Raw genomic sequence first — 27,401 nt, forward strand, 5'->3', positions numbered from 1 at the left:
TTAGCAATCACTAACACTATGTACAAACAGCACAAGAGGAGACTATACACATGGGGTAGCACCTGGGAATTGATGTAAGAATCAAATTGTCTACATTTTTTAAAATTGACAGAAGATGGAGGACACTAATCAATAACACTAAAACACTGCCAAGTGCAGACTGTGGATCAGATCATCAATTATTAATCTCTAATTTAAAGATCCATATGAAAGCAAACAAGAATAACAGCAACAAAAAGATATGACTTTTCACAAATGGACAACAAATTTGTGATGGACATTGAATCAGAGCTCAAGAAACAAAAAAGCACACCTCAGGAACAAAGCATTGAATCGACATGCCTAAAACAAACCATTGCAAAATCTGCAGCCAAAAACATCCCAATAAAAATGAATGGTAGTCTATGGATTACAAAAGAAACCCTAGAACTAATTGAAAAAAGGAAACAAATTAAAACAGATCAGCAAAGCCCAGATTACCTGAACCTGAATAAAGCTATTAAGAAATCTTGTCAAAAAGATAAAAATAGCTATATCTAAAACATCTGTAAAGAAACAGAAAGATACTCCAACTCTAATCAAACAACAGATTTATTCATGAAGGTTAAGAGTATAACCAAAAAATTCAAACCAAAACTTAATATATTGCAGAGGAAAATGACAAGATCTTAAATGACACTAATGACATAGCCAGAAGATGGAAAGAGTATTGCACCGAGCTTTACAAGGATCCAGCTAATTCAACAAGAAGACGAAGGAGCTATGGAAACAGAAGCAGAGATCCTCAAAAGTGAAATAAAACAAGCAATCAAAAAATTAAGGAAAAACAAATCCCAGGTCCTGATTCAATACCAGCTGAAAAACCTTGGAGAGAATGCAGTCAACTGGATACATGATTTATGCAACAAAATCTGGACGACTGGAAGATGGCCAAATGACTGGACTAGTTACACCATTATCCAAATCTACAAAAAAAAAAAAAAAAAAAAGGAAAAAAAAGTCAATCACAACAACCGTTGAAACTACCACACCATTGCCCTTATCTCACATACCAGTAAGATTTTACTACACATTATTAAGGAGAGATTTTTTTTGTCATTTTTGTACATTTTACAAATTTTTACAAGATAAGTATTCTACATAACCTGGTAGACTGTTAGTAAAAACTACTTTTTGTTTACCACAAGAACTGTGGATATTAACACTGTGTTAAGGCAGAGACGTTTGTATAGACCTGCTTTTGACAAACCTGTAAAATTTTTTAAGTGCATATAACTTGTATTTTAAAAAAAACAAAAAATTAAGAATAATTTTAAAAAAATTGATAAATATTGTAAATAATAAATATACTATACTGAAGAAAAACAGGCTCTTTGTTCTTGTTTTTAAAAATTTTGTTCCGTGTAAAGTACTTTTTACCATAAACATAAACAGTAGATGAAAATTATTTATTACAGATACACAGAATCATTTAGTGTGTGTTGCTAGACGTATTCCATCCAATGAAAAAAATCCAACATCACTGGGCTTGGAACAATTTACCACTCGGTTAGATGTTCTGGGGAAAATTATAGGTATAGACACAAGGCAAGTAAAATTTAATTTCATTAATTTTACAAATATTCAAATTAACTTATAGCATTTTCATGTAACAGTTACACTAGCTCATTAATACTTTTCTGTTTAGCTAGTAAATCTTGGTCTGGAATCTCTATTTACTAATAACACAAGTCAGCAGTTTTGTAACTTCGACTTTAAACTAATTTTCATTGAATGTGACATGCTCATTGCATGTTAAAACTTTTGCATTCTGCAGTTTAGAAGAAACGATTTTTCATAAATTCTTTTAAAAACAATAATCCTTGCTTGGTAATTATTGACAGAACAAGTTGGTTAGTAGAACATTAGTAGAAGCATTGAGGAGATGGAGAAGGAAGAAGAAAGGTGAATGTGCAATAAAACAGGCATGTGCATGTTAGGTGTCAGAGAGTGTGTGATAAACAGGTTGCTTTTTGTTCCCATTGCATTTGTGAGATGGGAAGGATACAGTTCAGCTGTATGGATTCATTAACTGTGTATGCTGTACATATGCGCACGAATGTTGGTTTATGGTTTATTGGCTCAATACCAGCAAAAATCATACTGCTCCATACCAAGGCTACTGCAATATATAAACATTCAATGAAAAACAAGTAAGTAATATGCATGTACAAAAACCAACAAATGCAGTATATACAAGGTAGGTTCCAAAAATTTCCTATAGGCCTGACATACAAACTTTGCTAATTTTAAAACATAACAGATAGCGCCATATGTGGGGAGATTAGTGCACCAGCTTCAATTCTCTACCTGCATCATTCATTTGGAGGCACTTGTTTGACTAACATGTGTCAGACTAAGTGGCTGGAATGTTAAAAATTAAGTACCACCCCATGAGAAAGTTTTTCACCAAAGAAGGGCTTTCTACCAGTGCTATCAAACAGCGATTAGGTGGTGTTTATGGGGAAAAGCTTCTCCTTTATATTCCATCATGAAGGAATGGGCTAAACAGTTTTGCCTAGGAAGAGAGAGAGAGCATTGAAGATGATCCTTGTGATGGTCAGCCTGAGGAAGAGACATTTTCCTCAGTCAGCCTGTGACTGAGGAAAATGTCTCTCTTGTTAAGGAGGAACTGCTCAGTGACAGACGGCTGAAGCTCAAAGAAATCTCAGCAAGGTTGGGGCTTTCTATAACAACTGTCTTTCGCATCATTCACGAGAAGCTTCACATGACAAAAGTCAGTGCAAGGTGGATGCCCCAACATCTCTCTTCAATTCAGAAGAGGCATCATGTGACCTGTTTCTGCAAGTTTTTAGAGCTTTGCCAAGGAAATCAGAAAAGTGCTGGAATCTATTGTCACTTGGGTGAAACCATGGTCATTTATATTATGATCCTCTTTCCAAAAGGCAATCCATGCATTGGCACAAACCAGGCAAAGCACTGCCGAGAAAAGCCAAGGTTACTCAGTCCACCAAGAAGATCATGGCAAAAATCTTTTGTGATTGCCAGGAATTCTCTTGATTGACTTCAAGGAAGGGAATACCGCCGTGATCTGCACAAACTGCGTAATGCCATAAAGGAGAAGAGACAAGGAATGCTGAATCATGGTGTTTGCCTTCTTCATGACAATGTTCCAGTCCATACTGCTGCTGTTGTTGTTGTGAAGGCTGCAGTGAAGGTGGTTTCCATGAGATTGAAAACCCACCCTATAGCTCAGATCTAGCACCCAGTGACTACTAACTCTTCTTGAAACTGAAGACCTTCAAGGAAGAAAATTTGCAGATGACAGTGAGGTGAACAATAGTTTTAGGCCATTTTGCAGACAAAAGTGCAAACTATTTTTTCAAGGGCATAGAAATGTTAATTCAAAGATGTGAGAAGTATGTTGAAGTAAAGGGAGATTATGTTGAAAAGTGACACGGTTGTTTTCTTTCTATCACCTCTAAAAAGTAGGCCAGAAACTTGTGGAACCATCCTCATACATATAAATAAAATTACAGCAGTACATAAATAGTCAAAGAGAAATTGGTAAACAATATGCATGCACAAAAATTAAGTTTAACACTGCAATATCTACATATTAACAACTGTGTCACTTTTTAGTCAAATGTGTTTGTACAAATTAACTCTTTGTAGAAGGTGAAAAACATCATACGGTCCATCACTCTGAGTCTGATAACATCTGCCTTAGTGTATATGACTTGGCTAGATAGGTAAATATTTCATTCCTTTCTCGTGTATTGCATTTTTCACACATCAGCCCTCAGTAAATAAGAATGTGTAAGATGATTGTGACCTATGCAGAGCCTAGCAAGAACAACTTCCTCTCTTCTCTTTTTACATTGACTAGATTGTCAATTCTTAATGTCATATAATTTGTTTGTCAATGCTTCCTGAAATTATGACCACCATTGAGCAATTAGCTTTGATCTTATAAACTGTCTGTAGTCTGTATATGATACTGTCAAACAGTACATGGAGGAAGTATAAGCTTTTATAGCAGCTGCAGTCTTATTTCCCTTAATTCCACTGTTGCTGTAAATCCAACAAAACTGAACATCAAAATTAAGGGTTTCATTTTGTACAACAGGTGTAACACCTCATACAGCACTGGACGTGGACTATACATAGGAAATATCCTGTAAAGAATTCAATGAGTCTGTATGAATTGCACACTTTTGGTAGTAGTTTTCTTTTATATGCACAAGTGCAAGCTGAATGGCATGCAACTCTGCTGTATAATTACTGCAGTCAGGTGGAATCTGGTTGGAGATAGTAATATCAGGAAACAGCAGCACAGCCAATGCAGGTGCCAGTTCTTGCACCATCAGTATAGATGGGCAAGAAGTGATAGTGGGTATGCATTAAATAATTGTTGGTAGACAGATGATGGAGTATGAGACTTCTGTAGTTGACAAAATGAGAGGTTGCAGGGTGGAGTGCAAACCCTCCATGGAAGGGTGCTGTTATGTTTGGTGTAGGCAATGTCAACATTCATACTACCAGCTTGCATAGTCTCTTTAACATGCATACTGAAAGGACGTATGGTAATCTGACGTGTGATATTGAGCCTTCCAACACAGAGAAAAGAGTCCACGTAGGATGATCTGGAAAATACTTTATCTTTAGGGCATAATTAAGGGATAACTGTTTCCATCTAAATGATGGAGTCGGTTCATTTGCTTCAACATAAAGACTTTGAGCCGGTGATGTGCAAAAGGTACCAGTAGCCATCTCTATATCCTGATGATGGATGGGATCCAACCATTGCAGATTATTCTGCCTTGCACAGCAATAGATTAGAGACCCATAATCCAGCTTTGAATGTATAAACACACGATAAAGACGAAACAATGAAGAACGATTTGCATCCCATTAAGCAGAGGATAGAGTGCAAAGGAGATTCAATGCTCTCTTGCACTTTTCTCCTAGTGCACGAATGTGTGCACGAAATGCAAGTTTTCTGTCAAAGATGAGTCCTAAGAACTTGGCTTCTGTAGCTACTGGGATGACAGTTCGTCCCATTCTTAATTCAGGATCTGGGTGAAAAGTGAATTTTCAACAGAGATGTACACAAACACTTTTTTCAGTTGAAAACCTGAACCCATTACTAAGATTCCATAGAGAAACATGATCAGTTGCTTGCGGAAGTTGTCTTTCATTTACCCACATGTTACGAGAGTGACAGTAAATTGTGAAGTTATCAACATACAGAGCATTGTCTGCAGTGGAAGGAAGCCATTCAGCGATTAAGTTGACTTTAATAGCAAAAAGTGTTAGACTTAAGGCAGAGCCTTGAGGAGATATAGCTGAGATAGTGCACTTCCTGCTCTGACTTGGAAAGTTCACCCAGACAGAAAGTGTTTAATAAATACAGGAAGGGGTCCTCTTAGACCTAGGTTATAAAGGTCTTTTAATATGCCATATCTCCAAGCTATATCATTAGCTTTTTCATGTCAGGCTCTACCACACTGGGGTGAGACAGTAAAATGGCTGTTTATAATTCCTCCTTAAAAAATGGCTAATCATGTACATTGGCAGAAAAATTTGGTCTCATTCTCTTGCTGCATTCTCAGTATTAAAAATTCAAGAGGATATAGAGCTATTGCTGAGCTTCTGGCAAAATTTTCTCCCGAAGTGTCTACCCTAGCTTTGGGATCAGCAATAACACTTCCATTATGGTCTCATGTCGACAAACAGCATATTCTTTATCTACCTTTCATTTTCTGAATTTTATTCTATATTTTTGCACTAGTCATTTGATTAATTGATGAGGTAAATTGAATCCATGATTGTTTTTGACTCTGACGTCTCATATGATGTGCTTTGGCCCGAGCATGCTTAAAAGCTATTAAGTTTAATGTGGTGGAGTATTTACAAAATATACCCCATGCTCTGTGTTGATCTTTTTTGATTGTCTGGCATTCTGGGTTCCACCATGGCTTTGGATAGAGTGGAAATCAAGATGATGTTCTTGAAATCGAAAGTGTTGCTGCCTAGACAATGCAGTCTATTATATACTTACTGCTTCGTTGATATGTGTTTAATTTTGCAAGATGGGAAAAAGTGTTCCTGTCAACCTGGTCCATTTTGCGTATGGGCATCTGTGTAGGGGAACGTGGTTCTTTTGAATATGTCGAGCAAAGAACAGGAAATAGATGTTCTATTCGACGTTTCATGTGAGTAGTAGAAGAATGGAGGGGGAGCAGAATGAGATCATCTGCAGAATATGAATATGAATGGAAGAAAGTATTATGTTATTCCAAAGGAGAGATCATTATTGTCAAGGATTACTTCAGTCATTCGACCTTGTCTATTTATGTTGGCACTACACCACAGAGTTATTATTACCATTAAAGTCACCCATCAGAAGTATGGGTTCAGGCAGTTGCAAGATAAGGTTATCAAGATCGATTTCATTTAACTCGGCACTCGGTTGTAAATAAATTGAACATACTGTAATAAGAAATCCCACAAAAAGGTGAATCTTTACTGCTATCAATTCTGCAACAAAATCTTGATATCTGGCAAAACCCATGACAGTTCCATTGTAAAAATTTTCCTATTGTTTTGGCTTTATAGACTTGACTGGATTCAGTGCATCATCCACCTCAAAAAATAGGCATCTTCAAATCTTTGCTCAATACAGCATCTGTTATCTGCTCTAATTCCCAAGCTTTCCAACAAGAATTGCCTTCAGAAGGACTTCACCTCAGGTAAGTTTAAACGCATTCTGGACATGTACATAACTATCCCGAAGAATTCTGAAACTAATGCAAGTCCGTATCCCATGCATCAGAGACATCTCAGAGAGGGTGGAAAAGATCCTTAAAAGATAAAAATTGAGTTCCTGCATTCTCCCATATCAACAAAATCTCCTCTTGGTTACCATCTATGAAAGATAAACAGCCCCCCCCCTCTCTTCCTCCGTGTTTACCAGGTTTCTGTGTGAGTACCTCTGCTAATACTTTGGACAAACAGGGTGTTCTGTCAAAAAAAAAAAAAAAAGTACAAGAATACCAGTGTTATATCAACAACAATAAACCTGAAAAATATGATCTTGTTCAGCATGGAGTGGACACTGACCACAATATCCATTTGGGCCAAAATGTTGGTCCAATACTCACCTTTTACATCAGTGCAGGTTTAGGTTTGAGTGATTATTTAAAGAGAGTGCTGAAGCACTTCTAACTGCCCAAACTTAAATCGAGTTTCTATCCATTGCCAAGTGGATGGGAGAGTCTTGTTCTCATGAATGGTAAACAGTAGTGCATCCCCCCCTCTCCTTTTTTTTAATATAATGCTATGCCATTCGTTAATTATCTAAATTTTGTTTATTATTATTTATATTTTGCATCACTTAATTTAATTTTGGCTTTAATTGTAATCTTATTCTATTTTATAACCACCTCCAAGGTGGCACTCCAGCATGTGGCTCAGCTCTGTAAAGTAGAATTAACATTCTTTATTCATGTGATTATGCTGATACATTGATGGTGGCCATTTATTTTCTGTTTGAAATATTTGCAATGATTATTTATTTTGCTATTATGCCATTATTTATTTTGGTGAATATGTCTGCATAACAAAATGTCTTGATAAATTTCACTGAAATTAAATTCAATTGTTGAACTTGGAAACCTGTCATCTTCATGAGATATCACCATTACAAAACATTGCTGAAGTCTGGCCATAATTTATAACATGAACTTGCATACTGTTTCAATAGCAGTATAAAATTTATTAACACACACACACACACACATATATATATATATATATATAATTTTTTTTTGTCATTTATTCTTTGTGGAGACAGGTGAGTTTAATTATAATGGTAAATTAATTTCATGAAAATTTTAAAAGAAGAATTTATTATATTTTGGTAAACTGAAGGAAGGGGAAGAAATGTAATACATACATTATCTAATATATACAAAATGAAATAAATAAAATGCAGTATATCTGAATGAAAATCATCATATACTCCATATTGTTGTTTTTTGCTAATTTTCCTCAGCACTTTCATATCTGTGATCTTAGTCTTCCATCAGTTTTATTTCAAACCTGATTGTCAAAGTTAAAACTCGTTTGAGCCTTGTTTTGTGTTCATTTATTGCTAACCTCCCTTTTTCATTTAAATTTATTCAGTTGCTTCTGCACGATACAAGTTTTTCTTATTCTCTTGTCTGTTTCCATATTTAATTAGCCATCTTCACTAAAAATTATGCCTAAATAGCCAAAATATTTTAGTTCTATAGGTTGTTAGTTTTCTATCTTTCTGCCCCCCCCCCCATAATTTTTTGGAAGAAGTGAACGGGGGGGGGGGGGGTATTGCTATCTTACACCTGATTTTTTATCAGGATCTTTCTGTACTTCCCTCACATCACAGTACTGTCTTAAAACTTAAAATAGACCATTTATCCCATATAATTGTAGTGTTTTGATTTTTTTTTTTTCCTCCCTCTTTTAGCACTTTATTCTATGCTTTTCTAGATCTACAATACTAAAGTGCAGGTTCTTGTTACATGATTCCATGATTTCTCAACTATTTGTTGTAAAATGAAAATCTGATCAAGGCTAACCCTGTTTGACATGAGCCCATCTTGTTCTTCACCAAGTTTCTCTTTCACAGTTTTTCTTAGCTTCTTCTCAAGTATGTTTGCATAAATGTTAACTGGACATTATACTCATTATAGAGAGTTTTCTGCTATTCTCACATTATATTTACATTTTTATAGATGAAAACTATGAGAGCACTTGTTAAATCATTCAGAATTCTTCTGACCAGGCTTTCAAATTATGCAGTATAACTATCATGGAACTTTGGAGCATTTCTGGTGGATTGTCATCTACTCCAGCTGGCTTTTCACATTTCAGGCTTCTCCACTGAGTTGAATATTGCCAATTTTGATTGAGACCTGAAGCTACTTTTCATCATATTTTTCTTCTTCATTCCACATAGATGATGAATAAATAACACCCAAAATAATGTGCAGCCTTGTCTCACCTGATTTAACATCAAACTTCCTGTACCTCCATTTCTAACTGCTGACATACAACTGAAATGCAGAGTGTGTATTGCTCCATGTATAATGTTCCATTCTCACCATGCAATTGTAGCATTTTGAACATCTTTTATCCTGGCATGTTGTCATATGCCTATTCCAGATATACAAAATTTAAATACAGATCCATGTTATATTCCTATAATTTCTCAACTGTTTATCTTTTTAAACTGAAAATTTGATCCAGAGAACCTCTCTTTTGCCTGAAATCAGCTTGTTCTCCAAGTCTCTCTTCCATTATTTTTATTAGTCTCTAAAGTATGCTTTCATAAATCTTAGCTGGAATACTAAGTAGAGGAATTTTGTAATTTCTCATTTCAAGTTTTATTTGCTTTTTTCTACATGGGTACTCTGAAAACTCTATACCCAATCCTTCTGTAATGCAACCACTGTAAAACTTATTTCTCCACATATTAACATTTCTTGTTTAATATCATCACAAACAGATTGTTTGTGTTTATACATCAGTGCTATCTAGGCTTTGTTTTCTTGCATCAAAACAAAGTTCCTTTCAGAAGTAATATTTTCCATTCACCAGCCCACTTCATTTTTCTCTTTGTTAGATTGACTTTCACTTCTAGTTTAACCTGAAACAAATACATCATGTCCATATCCTTTTCACCCTTCAAGCTTGGTGTTCTTTTTTGTTCTAAACAGTAGTTTTCTTCTCCTCAACTAACCCAAAATCCTCATAGTGCTTGATTGCATCCAGAGGAGAGCTATCTCTCACTAACTCGATCCATTTGCTTTCCCACCGATGCCCTGTTTCTGTTATGTCTTTTCTATAGGTATTTCCATGGGTTCTACTCCACTGAACTGTCCACCACCATTCCTCTGGTAATTAACATCCATATATGGTGAAGCTCTAGACTTATCAAAGAAACTCCTCATTCTCTTCCTTCATTCTGTTTTCCTCTGTTCTTTAGATTTCTCCCACACCATTTTCCACAATGATACACCTGAGCTCTTCAAGAAGTATATTAGCATTTCTTTTTCTCTTTAATAGATGATCCATCCCTCACTAACTCCATCTGTTTGCTTTCTGATAGATGCCTTGTTTCTGTTATGTCTTTTCTATAGATATAGATATTTCCTCTAACCGATCACTTGTCCACATGCAATACTGTCATTAAAAGTTTCATGCCTCTCTTGTGTGGGAGTTGATAAAAAAAAAATCAGGACAGAGAACACACAATTTAAAAACATAACAGAATATGTATAGAATTCATGGCTCTATAACAGTATTAAATAGGTAGAGCTGAGATAGGCCATCGAGCTTATCAAATTGTTAAGGTAAGATATGATTTTTAAATTGCATTAATTGTTAATAATTTTGTTATCTGTAAAATAATTCTTTTACTATTCCATTTACAGTGGTGTGTCTTCAGCATATAGTCAGTACCTTAATAAAGATCTTGTGGGGTGCATTATTCAGGAATTGTGTCATCCTAGTGATCTCAACAAGCTCAATCAACACTTAAAAGAAAGTAAGTAACAATTCCTGGAAGATCAATTTGAAATTTTTACTTCACACTGAAAGCAAAATATATTAAGAGAATTGCTATAATGAGTATGTTTAAATTTTGGAGATGTATAGGTAATTATATTTCAACTTGCATTAATCAGATGTGAACCATTTTGAATAAGGCTGGCACATCTAAGGAAAAGAATAGGCATGAATACAAATAGTTTGTTACAGATAAATAAATATCCCATTTACAGTTGTGGTATGGGTAGTGAAATAAATTATCCTGATGGGGAATGAATTACATGTCTTTCTGTAAACTCTATAAAATGGGGGAGGGACTGTGAATAAATCCTTCTGCACAACCGCTGCACTTTTATTGTAGCAAGAAATACGATAAAATAACCTAAAAACCTGTTTTGAAATAATGGATATAGAAATTTTTTTCCTAAGAATTTCTGAATACCTTACATCTGTTCTTTAACCCACAAAAATAAAAAGACTTCAGTTTTTCAGAGTTTATTACCAAGAAACGACTGTTTAATCCTAAAATATTATTTTTGGAATTCATCTGAGGTAAACAGATAAAATAAAGAATTGTTAAGCTTTATGTAAAGTCTGCATCTTAAACCTTACAATGTATTTCAGGCTGAAATACATGAGAAATTTTATATTATATGATTTTGACTTTTTTCTTATGTAAATGATAAGAAAAAAAGGTACCTGAAAGGAACAATGATCGTGGTTTTCTGTATAATGTTTGATTTATTTTTGTTGACTGAACTAGAATAAAATAAGAATGGAATCTATCCATTATGTAAACCCAGAACATTATGTATTCAGCACAAGGGGGTTAAATAATTGTAGGTTCAAAGAATTGATAATTAGAATTTCAAACTCACAAAGCACGGTTTTATTAAAATTATAGTTGTAGAAAGCATAAATTGAAAATATAATTTACAATGGTTTATTTCATATGATAGTATCGTACTACCATATGACAGTACAGCTCAAAGTTTCTAGAGATGGAAAGGAGGCCTACTGATTGTAAAGATTGCCGAAGTTCTTGCTTGATATTCATGTATACTTCCCCTTAGTACAGAAACCAGCCGATTTATGTAATACATAATATTTTTAAGAACAAATATCATATATCCACACATGGCAGGGGGGTCTGGAAAGTTCTGATAAACACCTAGAACAAAAATGATATTAAAGCAACTGATAACCACAAGAAAGAACATATGAGGATATAAGAACATAAGTTACCTTCATAACTTTGCTATTAGTATGTTATTTCTTGTGGTTATATCAGTTGCTTTAATATCATTTTGTTCTGGGTGTTTATTTATCAGAACTTTCCAGACCCCCCCCCACACACACACATACATGCACACGCTTGATCAAAATTGAAGTACCGTATATATTATCGTATATAATGCGAAAAATTTATGGTCTAAAGTTAGGGGTTCGCATTATATGCAGATATTAAAAAATATAACATCTTATTAGACTTGCACACACAATATATACTACCTAATGCCCACTCGCATTCGGCGACCAAGCGCGCGCATCGTATCTGCGCATAAAGCCAGTAATGTAACTAGTGCTAGTATCCCCCCCCCCCCTGGCAGGATATTAGCACATTTATATCGGTTTAACCACAGTTCATTTTAAATATTATTCATTAAACAAACCTAGCCTGAAAATAAGCCAACAGAAATGTAAACGTTCATCTTTTGAAGCAGGATTTAAATTGCGTGTTGTGCAGATTTCAGAAAAACATAATAACAGTGTTGCTATGAGAGAATTTGGTGTAGCAGAGAGTAATATTAGACTTTGGCATAAACAAAAAGACAGTCTTGAAAAAATCCCCAAAACGAAACGTGCCCGTCATGGGGATGTAGGATCCTTTCCAGAGCTCGAAGAAGAGCTAAATGAATGGATTTTGATGCAACGACAAGATGAAATTATAGTAACAAGAAATGCAATTCGTTTTCGGGCTCTACAACTCAAGAATGGTAAATTCAAGGACACACCAGATATTTCATCTTTTCTTGCTTTGCCTGGGTGGTGCAACAGATTTATGGAACGCAAAGCATTAACATTACGACACCAAACAAAAATTGTGCAGAAGTTACCAAAGCAGCTTGAAGAAAAAGTGCAGTCCTTCCATAAATTTATCATAAAATTACGGAGTGTCACGGATATGAACTTTCCCAAATTGGCAATATGGATGAGATGCCCATGTACTTTGATATGCCTGGGAATCGAACAGTAAACTCAGTTGGTGAAAAGAGTGTCCTCATAAAAACAGCCAGACATGAAAAAAACGCATTTTACCGTTGTTCTAGCATGCATGGCAGGCAGAACCAAATTAAAGCCAACAGTGATATTTAAAAGGAAGACAATTCCGAAGCATGTGAAATTTTCACCAGGTGTCTTTGTTCACACCAATCAGAAAGGTTGGATGAATGAAGGTGTACAATTGTGGCTGGATCAAGTATGGAACATACGTTCAGGCAGCCTGTTACGTCAACAAAGCATGCTAGTCTGGGATATGTTTCCGGCGCATTTAACGGAGGCAAGCAAAGAGAAAGCACGTGAGCTACGTACAGACCTAGCAGTCATACTGGGTTGTCTAACTTCTGTTTTGCAGCTGCTTGATGTCAGCTTGATTAAGCCGTTTAAAGAACACTTACGTGAAAAATGGAGAGAATGGATGTATGTCATCTGGTTTAGTGAAAATGACAAAGGATGGGAATTTTCAGAAGCCTGAGATCACGCTAGTCACCAGCTGGGTTAAAGAGGCTTGGGATTCGATACCATCTGAAATGATTCAACGTTCATTTCTTAAATGTGGAATAAGTAATTCAATGGATGGATCCGAAGATTACGTCATATACGAAAGCGAGGATGACACACAATAAAATGGAGAGCATGATGACGACAACTGCTATACTGATGACGCAATGCCTACAGATGAATTTATAAATGAAATGTTTGATAACTCAAAAGATAAAGAAGAATTTAAGGATTTTGTCATTTTGTTTTAAAATAAATATTTCTTTCGTTAATTCATATTGTTTTATTTATGTTAGGGAACAAGAATAACAGATCGCATTATACGTGGAGATGGCATTTTAAGGCTATTTTCAAACAAAATTTCTAGTTCGCATTATACACGAAAATATACGGTATCTTTGGTTAAGGCCATAAAGTCTTAAAAATGGATACTTTAAAAAATCATGCAGAACTAATATCTAGGTGGGGGGGGAGTAGTTCCAAAAATCAACACCAGGGTCCATTGTAATTACCAGATATGTGGAATTTGCATATCACAGAACTCAGCAGGTGTCAGGAGGGTTTAAAATGATGGAAACAGGATTTTTCCCTTCATTACGTCTCCTCCACACATTTGTTGATCCATACATATTGTTCTTTGAGAACATTTCACAGAAGCAAGAGGGGTCAGAATGGGTGAACGGCAGCCATGCATTCCCCAATGCATGGCTGCCTCGTTCACTGAATCTGACCCCCCCCCCCCTCCCCAGTAAATTCTGGCTTTGGGGATATCTCAGACAGGGTTTATCAAGATCATACTGATAACTTGCCATCACTGAAAGACAGTATAATGCAGCATGTGCATATCGATCCTAATCGGCTGCATTCTGCCATTGAACACACTTGCAAAGGATGCAGTTTGTGGCATACGAGGAAAGGTAGCACTTTGAACAGTATACAGCCCCTGAATGAATAATGGAAGGGAATAAAAATGATATGCTTTTGTTTTTTTTTTTCTTCTTCTTACACACACAGAAAGATTACTATATCTACATTTATACATCATACAGCATCCCCTGATGGTGAATTTTGAACTATTTTTTTCCTTAGATATTGCTTCTGCATGATGCAGAATATATTCTAGCAAAGTTTCACAGTATTTTGGATCAATTGGTATAGCACCACAAGGCCCTAAACAAGAATACTTCAATTTTGATCACTCTGTGTGTATGTGCGTGCACGTATACGAGGCATCTTCAAAAAAAAAAGACCGAACTTATTAAATAGTGCACCAACCTGCACAAAGGATGCTCTGCAGCTACTGAGCACACTGAGTAGTAGGTTTGACCCGTTCTTCTATGAACATTAGTCATCGAGTTACATTGCTAAAGTGAGCACATGCACAAGATTCAGATTCAGTTCGTCAGATTAGTGACTTTGTCACTAATCTGACGAACTGAATCTGAATTTTTTCTCAAAAATTCTGTTGATTTTGTTTTGAGTGTCGAAGACCAAAATATTCAAAAAAGAGGAAATTATGGCTAGTTTTGATGTTGTTTTCCTCTTCACAAATGTTCCTACAGAATAAGTTCTTACTCTCTTTAAAAATAAATTATCGAAACTAATGTCTTTATTAACCCATTGTGTTAATTCTGGTTATTTCCAGTTTAAAGACACTATTTACTAACAGAACTTTGGTTGATCTATGGACAATCCTTTATCTCCCATACTGGCAGATTTATATTTAGAATCTTTTGAGGAAAAAGCTCTCTTTTTATTCTCTTTGAAACGTAGGTTGTGGAAAAGATATATAGATGGATCTTCCTAATCTGGAGTTATGGACTTGATCCTGTAAAGAACTTTCTAGACCATCTCAGCAGTTAACATCCAAAAATCCAATTGACTGCACAATTAGAGATTGATGGTTCTCTCCTTTTCCTAGATGTCAAGCTCACACCACTAGAAATCTTCATGCACAGTCCCATCAATAACCACCTCGAAAACTTGGCGTAATCTCTGCGCTAGGCAAACATGCTCACTCCCTCTGTGAAAATGAAGATATCAACAAAGGACTTTAAATCTGTTCTTTCAATTATTTGTTTGTTCAAAACAAACAGATAATAAGCTACAATTCAATCCACCTCCTCTCCATATTGAAGATAGAAATAATGAAAAGGGCTACATATCCCTACCATATATCAGTTCTGTTTCGCCTAAATTAGCCAAAGTTCTCAAAAATATGATATCCGGACTTCTTTCACTCCTCTGTTTAAACTCCGTTCCTTGCTCAGTATGCCCAAACAAAAACATAACTTGAAATATCCTGGCATTTACCATATTTTTTTTCTTCTTCTTACACACACAGAAAGATTACTATATCTACATTTATACATCATACAGCATCCCCTGAATTACATTTATACATCATACAGCATCCCCTGTTGCAACTGCAACATACCTTATTTTGGCAAGACTGAAAATTACATCTAGAAGAACATAAAAGAGACATCACATGTGCAGAACTAAAGCAAGCTTTCTGTCAAACTACATCCTGAATTATGCTGACGCTCAAGATGAAGACTTTGTCATTCATCCAGTCATGTGGGATGAATTGGAAAATATCTTTCGATGCTGTGATGAACTGGAAAGAAGAATTGTAGAATCTAAAGAATTCATCCTAAATCCAGTACATCCCAACTCTAACCTCAGCTATAATCTCTCATACTGTCGTTGCTCTACTATCCAACTTTGCCATTCACGAGACCTTGAATACAAGCACACTCCCAACAATGAAGAGATACACGCCTTCAAATGTTAATGTTTTAATGTTTAGATTTTTTTCTCTTGCAATGGTTGTTGGTATTTCCCTTCATATTATGTACCCAAAGAAGGCTTCTAAGAAGATGAAACTAGTTGTGTAGTTCACTTAAATTAAAACGTCGTTTCTATTTTTTTTATCTCTTACAAAAATATGTCTGTCAGTCAAGTTACATATAAACAAACTCAAAATAAGAAACTATTAGTTTTGAGGTGTTTTCTATATTATGGAGACAGTTCACAAATATAAGTTAAAATTTTTTTCAGTAGAATTTTGATGCAGAAAAGACTTGTTTACATGGTCAAGCAAGTTACCACCAGACTTGGCATACACTCGAATTACAGCTCTGCATGGACGTGTTAATACACATAAAATTGAAGACAAAGATGTTGTACATGGCTGGAATAATTACTTTGAATGATTGCTCAATGAAGGAAATGAAGGATGGTAGACAACATGCCACAATACTAGAAACAGTCCCAGAGCAAGACCAAGGGCAAGGTGGACTGATTTAGTCAGAAGTGCTATAGAAGAATGAAATATGCTAAATACGACAGTATTGGAATGCTGGCAAGTAATAGACACAAATGTGTAGCAGGGCTGATCTCAAGTAATATGTCATTAAACTTAATGGAAAAAAGGAGAAGTAGGAAATATTAAAGATCCAACATTATTTCAGCAGCTCTCGTGTGTCTTGAATAGTGCAAGCTAATGTAATTCCAATGCCGAAGATTGTATTAGTAGGTTGTGCTTGTACTGCAGTTGGCATGGATGAAAAACATGCAAAGTTTTGTACAGGATGACACTAACCATATTTTTTGAAGGAAATTAAAACACAGACTAATGTTAATTACAATCTATTCAATATTTCCTGTATTTCAGCAAAGTCAAATTGTCATCATTATGGAATACATGAGAATACAGTATATGAACTTGCAGGCAATACACTGGGTAAATGAAACTAAAGCATGAAAACCAAAAGTAAACCTTAATTCCTAAATTGTTCCCCTAGCGGGAGGAAATGTGTGTTCTTGGCTGTTATATATAATATAATCCCTGATAATATACATCCTTGTCTGACACCAGATTTAACATTAAACCATCTTCCTGTGCTTCCTTCAATTTTAACTGCTGACTTACAACTCAAATAAAGACTAAGTATTGCTGTTTTGAATATTTTTTCTCTTGGCACCTTGTCATATGTCTTTTCCAGATCTACAAAACTTAAATACAGATCTTTGTTATATTCCTACGATTTCTCAACTATTCGTCGTAAAGTGAAAATCTGATCCTGGCAGCCTCTATTTGGCCTAAATCTAGCTTGTTCTTTACCAAGCTTCTGTCTTCTACAATCCTTCGCAACCGTTTCTCAAGTATACTGGCATAAATCTTACCAGGAACACAGTAAAGAAATACCTCTGTAATTCTCACATTCAGTTTTATTTCCCTTTTTATATATGGGTACTATGAGGGTTCTACTCCAATCATCTGGAATTCGACCCTCTGTCCAGGCCTTCTGAACTATGCAGGGCAGCCACTGTAAGACCTATACATCCATACTTGAGCATTTCTGGTCGAATATCATCTACTCCAGCTGCCTTTCCACATTTCAGGCTTTTGATGACTTTTTCTACTTCAAGTATGGATATACAGGTATCCCTTGCTTAACGCGGTTTTTCTTAATGCGGAATTTGATTAACACGGCGAAATTAATTGCTTGATATACGCGACAAGAGTTTTGATTAACACGCCTTTATCCCTGCGGAGCTCACAGCTGATCTGACAGATACATGCAAAATGTTACTATAAATATTCTTACACAATCAGTGTATAGCTTGGAGGTCATAAGTAGCTGTGCATTCATATGTTACAAGTGATATTCCGCACTGTTTTTTGCTGTCAGTTTGGTTTAACACATGTTATGTAAAGGTTTGTGATATTTGACAGTAAATTGTATCTGAGGGTTACCGTGACTTCCGATGTCAATATAGTATGATTTAGTTGTTTTTTTTTTTATTCTGTGTTCAATAATTTCTAGATTGTAACTGAAAATAAATAAACCATCACGTATTACTGAAATAGAGAGCCGAAGGCTTATTTATCATACATCTCCTCTAGGAGATGTGCTTTACATTATGGTAAATACTAAGGAAAGTGATCTGGAGCTTACTCCACCTTTACTACGAGTTGCCCATAAGGTTGCTTATGCTTTCATACAGCGAAACTTTTAGTTTCTATATATTCGGCACGAAACTCTTGTATTTTCTATATTTGACTATGAAATAATGTTGGATTCAATATCCACTTAATTTGTAGCATCATGGTATTGTATTTGCAGTGTTTTTTCTTTATGCTTTATTGCTTGTTTGCCGAGGTCTGGAGAGTCATTTCACTTGTTATCGTAGAATTTATGCCGATAAGAAAAAAACTAAAACTATTCAAACGACTCTTTATAACTTCTTTTAATTAAAAAATTGCAGTAAATAATGTAGATACAAGTATTTATGAAACATTTACTTTACATTCATTTTTTGTCTTTTCTAAAAGAGTACCCTATAAAATGAATTATTAATACAGTAATCGATTTTGGACAAATTGTAATTTTTACCATTGATTATTAGATTTGAATAAAGCAATTTTGATATATGCGGTAATATCGAGGGATACCAGTATACAGTGGCGTGTTTAGGTATTTTCTGCCCCTAGGCCTGCAGAAAGTTCACCCCCCCCCCCATATTTAATGAACATGTTGATTTACATGCATAACCTATTTATATCGTAAATTCATAATATAAATATAATTACAAAAATGAGAGCCCAGAAATTTCTGCCCCTCAAAATTTGCCGTTCTAGGCCCGGGCCTATACCTAAATACACCACTGCCTATATATAGTCTTCCCATGCCAACCTGGTTGACCAAGTGGTTAACGTATCAACTCTCCATCCAAAAGTGTGGAGTGGGCAGTGGATGGCGTTGGTGTAGATCACTGGTTCTTAACCGGTATTTCCCAGAATACTTGTGTTCTGCGAAGTGGTTACAAGTGTTCCGCCAGCAAAGGATGTTACATGACACAGTCCTGAGTATAATTGGATACTCTGAATAAAAATATCGACGGAATTATTTCCATCATAACAGAACAGTTAACAATATTGGAAGAAAGGAATTTCAAGTTACTTTCCTTCCTTCTTTCAAGTACCCCAAGTACACACAGTTCTGACTGGATACGAAATCCGTTTCGCACAGTTAATACATTGAGTTGTGAATTTTCGTTGCATGAAGAAGAGTATGATCCTTGTCAACGGATCATACTCCAAAAATGAAATTCTCTGAAATAACCCTTGAGGAATTTTGGATTTTTGTCCAAGCCGAATACCCAACTCTCTCCACAAGAGCACTGAAAATTTTGTTACAGTTTTCAACATATTTGTGTAAGCTCGGTTGCTCAATATTAACCATTATAAAAACTACAAAGCATGAAAGACTTACTAATATAGACAAAGAGATGAGGGTAGCTATATCACATATTAGACCTGATATTGCTGAAATCTGCAAAAGCCGACAAGCTTAAGTATCGCTTTAAATTAGTTCCATTTTTATAAAAGGCAACTCCATGCATATTATTGTTACTTTTCTGAACCTAAAGCTTTTGGTGTTCCTCAAATTTTTCTTATAATCAAAGGTGTTTCTAGACTTTGAAAAGATTAAGAACCACTGGTGTAGATGATGATGATAGCTATGGTTCACTGTAGTTAGTGAATTGACTGGTGGAGACAGAGAGTTGTAGAGGAGGTGCCCTCTCTCGATGAGTCTTTGGACTCCTTGGAGGTGTCATGTAATAATAATATGTATTCCTGATTGCATGCCTGGTCAGTCTTTTTTACCACTGTGCTGTCACTGATTGTTTCATTTATCAATTTTTTTTTTAAGTAATTACTCCATACTTCAAGGATATCTTTTTCTCCAGTTTTTAATATCACCTCTATCATCTCTAATTCTTTTTACAACACTCTTCCTCCTTTCTGCACTTCTTCAACAACCTCCAGAATATCTTGCCATCTTCTTGATATTTATTTTCTATGTTTTCTATATTCTTACCAAAGTCTTCCTATGACTTTTGTTTAGCGAGTTTTACACAGTGTTTGGCTTTCTTACATTCGTCTCTGTATTCTCTAAGACAGTGTTTCTCGAACTTCAGATATCCGCGTACCCCTTATTAAATTTTCATTATTACCAAGTACCCCTAATTAATTAATTAAAAAAATAAATGCATTAATTAATTAAAATTAAATAAATTAATTTAAAATATTAATTAAAATTAAATATCTATTTTATTTGAATTTATATGTTCATGTAAACAAAAAATATGATTTAGTTTAAAATTTTGGTTCTCTAGAAATGTTAGACGGCACACTCTTATCAATTTCATTTGATCCAGATGCAATATCAACGTTTTCTTGTTACTTACAGCTACTTGTATTTGCTATATTGCTCTCTTTTGGGAGTTTTATAAATCCGATCTTTAACCAATGATCCATACGTAAAGAATTTGAAAGCTAAAAAGAAATACTGTATTTACTCGAATATAACTCTAACTTTTTTCCCAAAATTAAAGCTAAAAAATCGTGTTGCGAGATATGTGCGGGAATTTTTGGAAACTAAAGTTTTCAGAAAAAAACTGAAAATGGTGCGACTTACGAAGAAGCTGCTACTCGCTATCGCTACTTTTGCCATTGAGAAGAGTTTCTTTGTGTGCATCGGCAAAGTCATCTACCCAAATAGTGTCATCTTCTTTCCCATTATTTCAAGCAAAAATTACCAGTAATTTACAAGACTTGAGATACGTAGAGCAGCAAAGAACTGCATAAGATTGGTGCGGTATTAACAAAAGATCGCTCAAACCAAAGACAAATTAGCATTTCAACAGGTGAGTTAAAATACTAATTCCCTTCATCCGAATTCCATAATATCTGAAACACGTTCGCCATATATTTCTTAGTTTTAGCACGTTAACAACGGGGGTGGTGTCAAGCAAAACCATATGTTCCGCCGGCAGCATATGGTTTTGCTTGGTATATACAGTAGTTTTTGTTGGAGAGGGGATGTGATTCATTAGTTAGTGCCGTTTTATCCTGTTTGTCTCTAATTGCACTATTTGTTGAAAAATATGACTCCTTTAATTATGCATAGCTGAAAATTGCCACGTGCCCCCTAACAACCTTTTGCATACCCCCCCCCCCACTGGGTATGCGTACCACACTTTGAGAAACACTGCTCTAAGAGCACAAGCTGACTTATTTGCCGGGAACTTTTGGTATGCTTTCTTCTTTTCCTTCATTGCCTCTTTAACTTCCACCATGGAGTTCTGAGTTTCCTATCCTTGCAGACAACCTCACCACATGCCTCTCTGGCTGAATCAATCAGAGTTTTCTTCAGAGCTTGACACTGAATCTCCAAGTGTTGAATACTATGGCTATTCCTTCTTTTCCTTGATTGTTATTGCCTGAGTATTTATTTCTCAGAAAGATCTCACCAGTTTTTGTCTTTTTTTTTGTTTCAGTCACTCCTATTATGTCAATCTAATATTATCCAATTCCTCAGCTAGCTCCATATGTTTGCCATTCAGGCTTCTTATGTCGATAGTACCAATCTTGAACGTTGGTGATATTGAGTATGTTTTATGGTATGTTTTAGGATTTGTTCCAGCAGCTGACTTTTCTCTGTTCCTTGTTCCCTGGCAAAAACAGTGGGGGGGGGGGGGGGGCTTGTTTAACCGGGCAATGCCCCAGCCAGCATTTCTGTCATGTTGTACCGTCATTTTGTCTTGTAGTTTAAGTCAATAATAATAATACAGTTTAGTTGGCTAAATCCCAAGTTGCCAGCCCATCCTCGTTCATTCAGTATCCAGGAAGATACCTAACAGAGTGCACCAGGAAAAAGTGAGGATAGGACATTAGGTCAGAAGCTCTGGTCGGTTCTCTGCATTCTTTAAAGGCTCTGTGGTCTCCTCTCACTTGTACAGCTTTGACCCTAAAGTTGAAGACTCATTATGTGAGTATTTAAAAACAACCCAGCTCTCTATACAACTTGATGAATCTACTTTACCAGGAAATGAAGCCTTACTTTTAGTATGTACAATATATAAAAGAAGAAAAAATTCTCCAAGAATTATTTGCTAACTGACACTAAAGGAGAATCGATATTTCATGCATTGGAAGATTTTTTTATAAAGAAGGAGGAATCCCTCTGAATAATATCTTGTCAGTTGCTACCAATGGTGCTCCAGTGATAGTAGGGCGCTTTCTTGGTTTTATTGCATATTTCAAAGAGGCAGTGCTAAATGTGTGCACTGTGATTCATCGTCAACATTTAGTTGCCAAATACCTGAGTGATTGCCTACACAGGTCTTTACATTATGTAATTACTGCAGTCAACAAAATCAGAAGTCATTTATTGATGACAGATTGTTTGGACAACTTTGTATTGAAATGATGAAGAATTCAGTCGCTTGCTGCTCCATACATAAGTTCATTGGCTATCAAACTCTTTGACTTAGTGCTACAGTTGTTTAGAAAAAAGATGATTCTTTATAAGCCAACTTGATTAATTTAAAAAGTGACATTGCTTATTTGACTGACTTGTTTAACAAATTTAATAAAAATTTGTTAAACAAGTTAAGACAGGGTACATGTGGAATTATCGGGCTGGAAAGTATGACAAGCTTAGGAGTTTGATTGGTTCAGTGCCATGGCATGTACAACTGCAAGGACTAGAAGTTGATAGTGCATGGGAGGTAGTTAAGAAGTGCTTGCATGAAGCAATGGCTGACTGTATACCTAGAGTCCGAATAATAAATCAAGTAGGGGTTAAATGGATGAATAACACCATTAAGCTTGAGTTGCAAAAAAAAGAAACAACTATGGAGGGGATTTAAGGAGAAGGGTGACCGGCAGGCACATGAACGGTATAAAGCACAGGCCAGAAGGGTGACGAGTGTGGTAAGAAAAGCAAAAAAGGATTACGAAAGAACATTGGCCATGCAGGCTAAAGAGAATCCTAAACAGTTTTTTAGATATGTAGCAAGTAAAAGGAAAAATGTACATGGCAGATTGATTTTAAAGAATGCCGATGGTAGGGAGGTAACTGAATCAGTTGAGATAGTTGAGTTACTGAGTGAGCACTTTGCAAAAGTATATCATCCAGGTGGTGACATTGCAGAAACGAATAAACCAGTAGATTATACGGGAATTGTGGTTAATGAAGTGGAGGTGAGTAGTCTATTGCATAACCTCAATGTCAATACATCCGTGGGATTGGATGGTATACCAGCTCGTGTTGTACGAGAAGCAGCTAAAGAATTGTCAGTACCCTTGACCATTTTGTTTAATTTGAGTCTCGGGTCTGGGTTAGTCCCGAGTAGGTGGAAAGAGGGGAAAATAGTTCCACTGCATAAAGGTGGTTCCAAGACTGCTGTAGTAAATTACCGACCGATTAGCATATCAGGAATCATTGTCAAGGTCTTAGAGAAGATTGGATAGAATACAAGATTGGATAGAAGAAAATGGGATACTGTATCGAGGACAGCATGGTTTTGTGAAGGGTAGGTCATGCCTCAGTAACTTGCTCACGTATTATAACACAGTGACGGCTGAACTGGATAAGGGTAATGGGTTTACGGTGATTCTACTGGACCTTGCCAAGGCCTTTGACAGGATTCCACATGGAATTCTAATCAGTAAATTGCAGCATATGGGAATGGACATAGGGTTGGTGAGATGGATAGGAGGGTGGTTGACGGAGAGATATCAGAGAGTGGTTTACTCGGGAGTAGAGTCCACAAGACGGCCTGTGACTAGTGGTGTGCCACAAGGATCTGTTCTTGGACCACTGCTGTTTAATTTGTTCATAAATGATATAGGAAATGATCTGAGAGGAACAGTTCATTTGTTTGCGGATGATGCGAAGTTGGGTAGGGCAATAGTGAATGCAGATGACGTCAAAATTTTGCAGGATGATTTGGATAGATTGGAGGTCTGGGCTAAGGAGAATGGATGTCAGTTTAATGTGGCAAAATGTAAGGTTATGCATTTTGGGGTGAAAAGATTGGCGGCAGTTTACTGCATTGGTGGAACCGTGCTCCATGAAATTGATGAGGCACGAGATTTAGGAGTGTTGGTAGATAAGGAATTGAAATTTAGGGGACACATTGCAAAAGTGACCAAAACAGCTCATCAAATCACTTGGTTGCTGAAGAATACGATGACAAGCAGAGACAAGCAGGTTATTGTTCCTCTGTATCGAGCCTTGATAAGACCCCATCTAGACTACTGTGCTCAGATTTGGTCACCTAGGTTTCTTCTTGATGGGGAGGAGGTGGAGAGGATCCAGAGGCGAGTGACCAAGATGATAGCAGGTCTGTGGAATGAACCGTATGAGAACAGGTTGAGGATTTGTGGGTTGCAAAAATTGGTTGATAGGCGGAGGAGGGGAGATATGATTGAGACATTCAAATTACTGAAGGGTTTCTATAAAATTAATTCAGAAGATATTTTTGAGTACAGGGCTTTTTGTGGGAGGACTAGGGGACATCCATGGAAACTGGGCAAAAGTGTGGTTAGTAAAGGTGTTAGAGCTGGGTTCTTTACTTTTAGAGTAGTGAATGAGTGGAATGCGCTCCCTGAGTCTGTGGTGGATGCTGTGACAGTGAATGAGTTTAAGGCGAGGTATGATAGATACTGTATGAATGTCAACTAGTTGTGATGAATATGATTTGGGGCCTCCCTCGATGAGTCCAATGACTCCCTGGAGTTGCCCGTAATAATAGTAGTAATAGTAGTAAGTTTAATTTAATAAAAACAAAAGCTGTTATTTCTGTGCTTGCAAAATTTGTCCTGTGCAAACGAAACCTAGGACGAGGAGACATCAACAGTGAGAAAAAAGTGATGAAGACATGCTCAGCTATTGTCAGTTTGGAGGCTCTCCATTGTGATTTCAGCCAACGATTTAAAGATATTTTTGAAATGAAAATACCCGATTGGGTTTGGACATGTTTTCAAGTACAAACACAGAAGAATCTTTACAATTACAAGAACTGATAGAAGTAACAACAAATGGGGAATTGAAATTAAAATTCAAAAACATTACCAACAGTTCTGGTTGCAAAATCAGGTACCCATTGTGGGCTGTAGTAAAAAACTTTTAATTGCATTTCCATCATCGATTTAAGAATACTGTTGACAAATATAGAGCCAAATATCAATAAATTGGTAGCAGCACACTAGGCTCATCCTTCTTGTTAGGATTGTTTTTAATATTACTGATCGTTATTCAGAGGCGTAGCTAGGGAGGAGAGGAGGGGGCAGTCCGCCCCGAGCGGCACTATGAACTTTTGCAGTTAATTCTAAAATACAGTCTAGAGAACTCATTTCCAAATATTGTAATACTGCTTCGAATTTTCTTCACAATTGCTGTAAGTGTTGCTAGTTGTGAGATGAGTTTTTCTAAATAAAATTGATTAAGAATTACCTACATTACTATGAAATTGACTTCGCCAATATCATCAACGATTTTGCTAACAGAAAAGCAAGAAAAATAGCATTTTAGAATGTTGAAATTAAAGTTTTACTTCAAATATAAACATAGTGTTTTAATTTATTTCCCTATACGTCGTTTTAACTTTTTGTAGTATTTTTGGTGTATTGAGAGGGGCGGCAAAAGCTCTAGCTACACCGCTGTCGTTATTTACTATTTCATTTGTTTTGCTAATGATTGATTTTTGCTTGAAATAATGCTAATTAGTATTTCGATACCGTCTTTTCTTTCTACAGACTCTTGGGTTCCACTTCTGTGATAAACTGAATTCTGAAATGATTGAAATTCATCGTTAAGCATATCTGTTTATGATGTTTCCTGACAGCGAAAACTTCTTCCACTTAGATTATTCATATTGATAGGTTGTGAATGAGAAGGATACGTGTTCCGAATTGTTGTATGAAATAGTAGTAAGTGTAAGTAAAACAGGAGATCCCCTATGACTACCAGTCCCCTCTCATCAGTAGTAGTATTGTATGGGTACTCTTTTTTTTTTCTATTTTACAAAACACCACCTTATTGTAAACACATCTCATTAAAAATTCCAACTTCATATGCAAAGTTTTGGACTTAGCTTCAGATTGATTAAGTAATTTGGATGTAGTTAGTCTTACCTTTTACTTATCTAACATGCATGAATTATTTGAGGCTTAAACTTTTCTCCAGAAATTCTAAGATTATTTGAATTCCTGGCAGAATTCAGGGTACACAGTGTGCCCATTAAGTAATGAGATTGATTTTTTATAGTACCGCCCTTTGAATAAAAGTGAACATGTTTATAGGTTTGACTGCTACAGTGTGTGTTGTAATTGCAGCAGTTTTCATGTGGCAACCATTGAAGTAAGAGTGTGTGAGTGGAGTATGTCAGAAGTTGCATCATGGAGCAAAGAGCTGTGATAAAAATTTTACTGTAAATTAGGAAAAACTGCTACAAAAGTGTACCAAGATATATAAAAAAAACGTTTATGGTGATGACTGTCTGAGCCATGCACGTTCTGCTGGTTTACGTTTAAAGAGGAGCGAGTGTCCCTGGAAACAGAAAATTGAAAATGCAGTGAAAACTAGGGAAATTGTTACCCACTAGACTACTCGCTGTACAAGCTGTACAGCGAGTAGCCTAGTGTTGACAAGGAAATGTCCAGATTAATCTTAGAAAGGGATTTGCACAGGAGGAAGATTTGTCCGAGGTTTTTGCCAAACACATTGACACACAAAGTGAGCACCAGATTCATGTTGTCAAAATTTCATCCATGCAGTTCAAGATTGTGATGTGTTGCGAAGAATTGTCACTGATTTTGAAAGTTGATGTTCTCATTTTGATTTGGAAAGAAATGCCAGACCATGGAATAGCGTGGAATGTCTTCTCCCCGACAGAAGAAAGTCATCATCATCATCATCGAATTCCTGCCATGTACCCTCAAGGGGTGTACAGGATATGACAGTACTACATGAAAAAATTACATCATTACTAACTTCCTATCTACAATTTTCCTCCAAATCAGTCTGTTACTTGTCAAGACTCCAACATTATCAGATCTTATATTTCTATCGTCTAAGGCACTTTGTACCGTATCAATCCACCTATATCTTGGTCTTCCTCTGGGTCGTTTTCCTGCCAACCTGGCAGAGAACACTTGT

The 27,401-nt window shown here is 36.0% G+C and overlaps 1 protein-coding gene across 6 annotated transcripts in view; it reads left to right on the forward strand.

Moving 5' to 3' along the window:
• The window catches only part of LOC150094596 (uncharacterized), a 700,870-nt gene that overhangs the window by 350,729 nt on the left and 322,740 nt on the right, over positions 1-27,401 (forward strand). For all 6 annotated transcript variants that reach the window (XM_090411629.1, XM_090411628.1, XM_090411625.1 and 3 more), the window contains 2 exons: positions 1,458-1,587; positions 10,482-10,594. In XM_090411629.1, the coding sequence (XP_090267755.1) occupies positions 1,458-1,587; positions 10,482-10,594 (243 nt within the window). The remainder of the gene's footprint in view (positions 1-1,457; positions 1,588-10,481; positions 10,595-27,401) is intronic.

This window comes from Typopeltis vanoorti, chromosome 21 (genome assembly GCF_054136105.1).
Source record: "Typopeltis vanoorti isolate ZY-2024b chromosome 21, IOZ_Tvanoo_1.0, whole genome shotgun sequence".
NCBI classification, from domain to species: domain Eukaryota; kingdom Metazoa; phylum Arthropoda; class Arachnida; order Uropygi; family Thelyphonidae; genus Typopeltis; species Typopeltis vanoorti.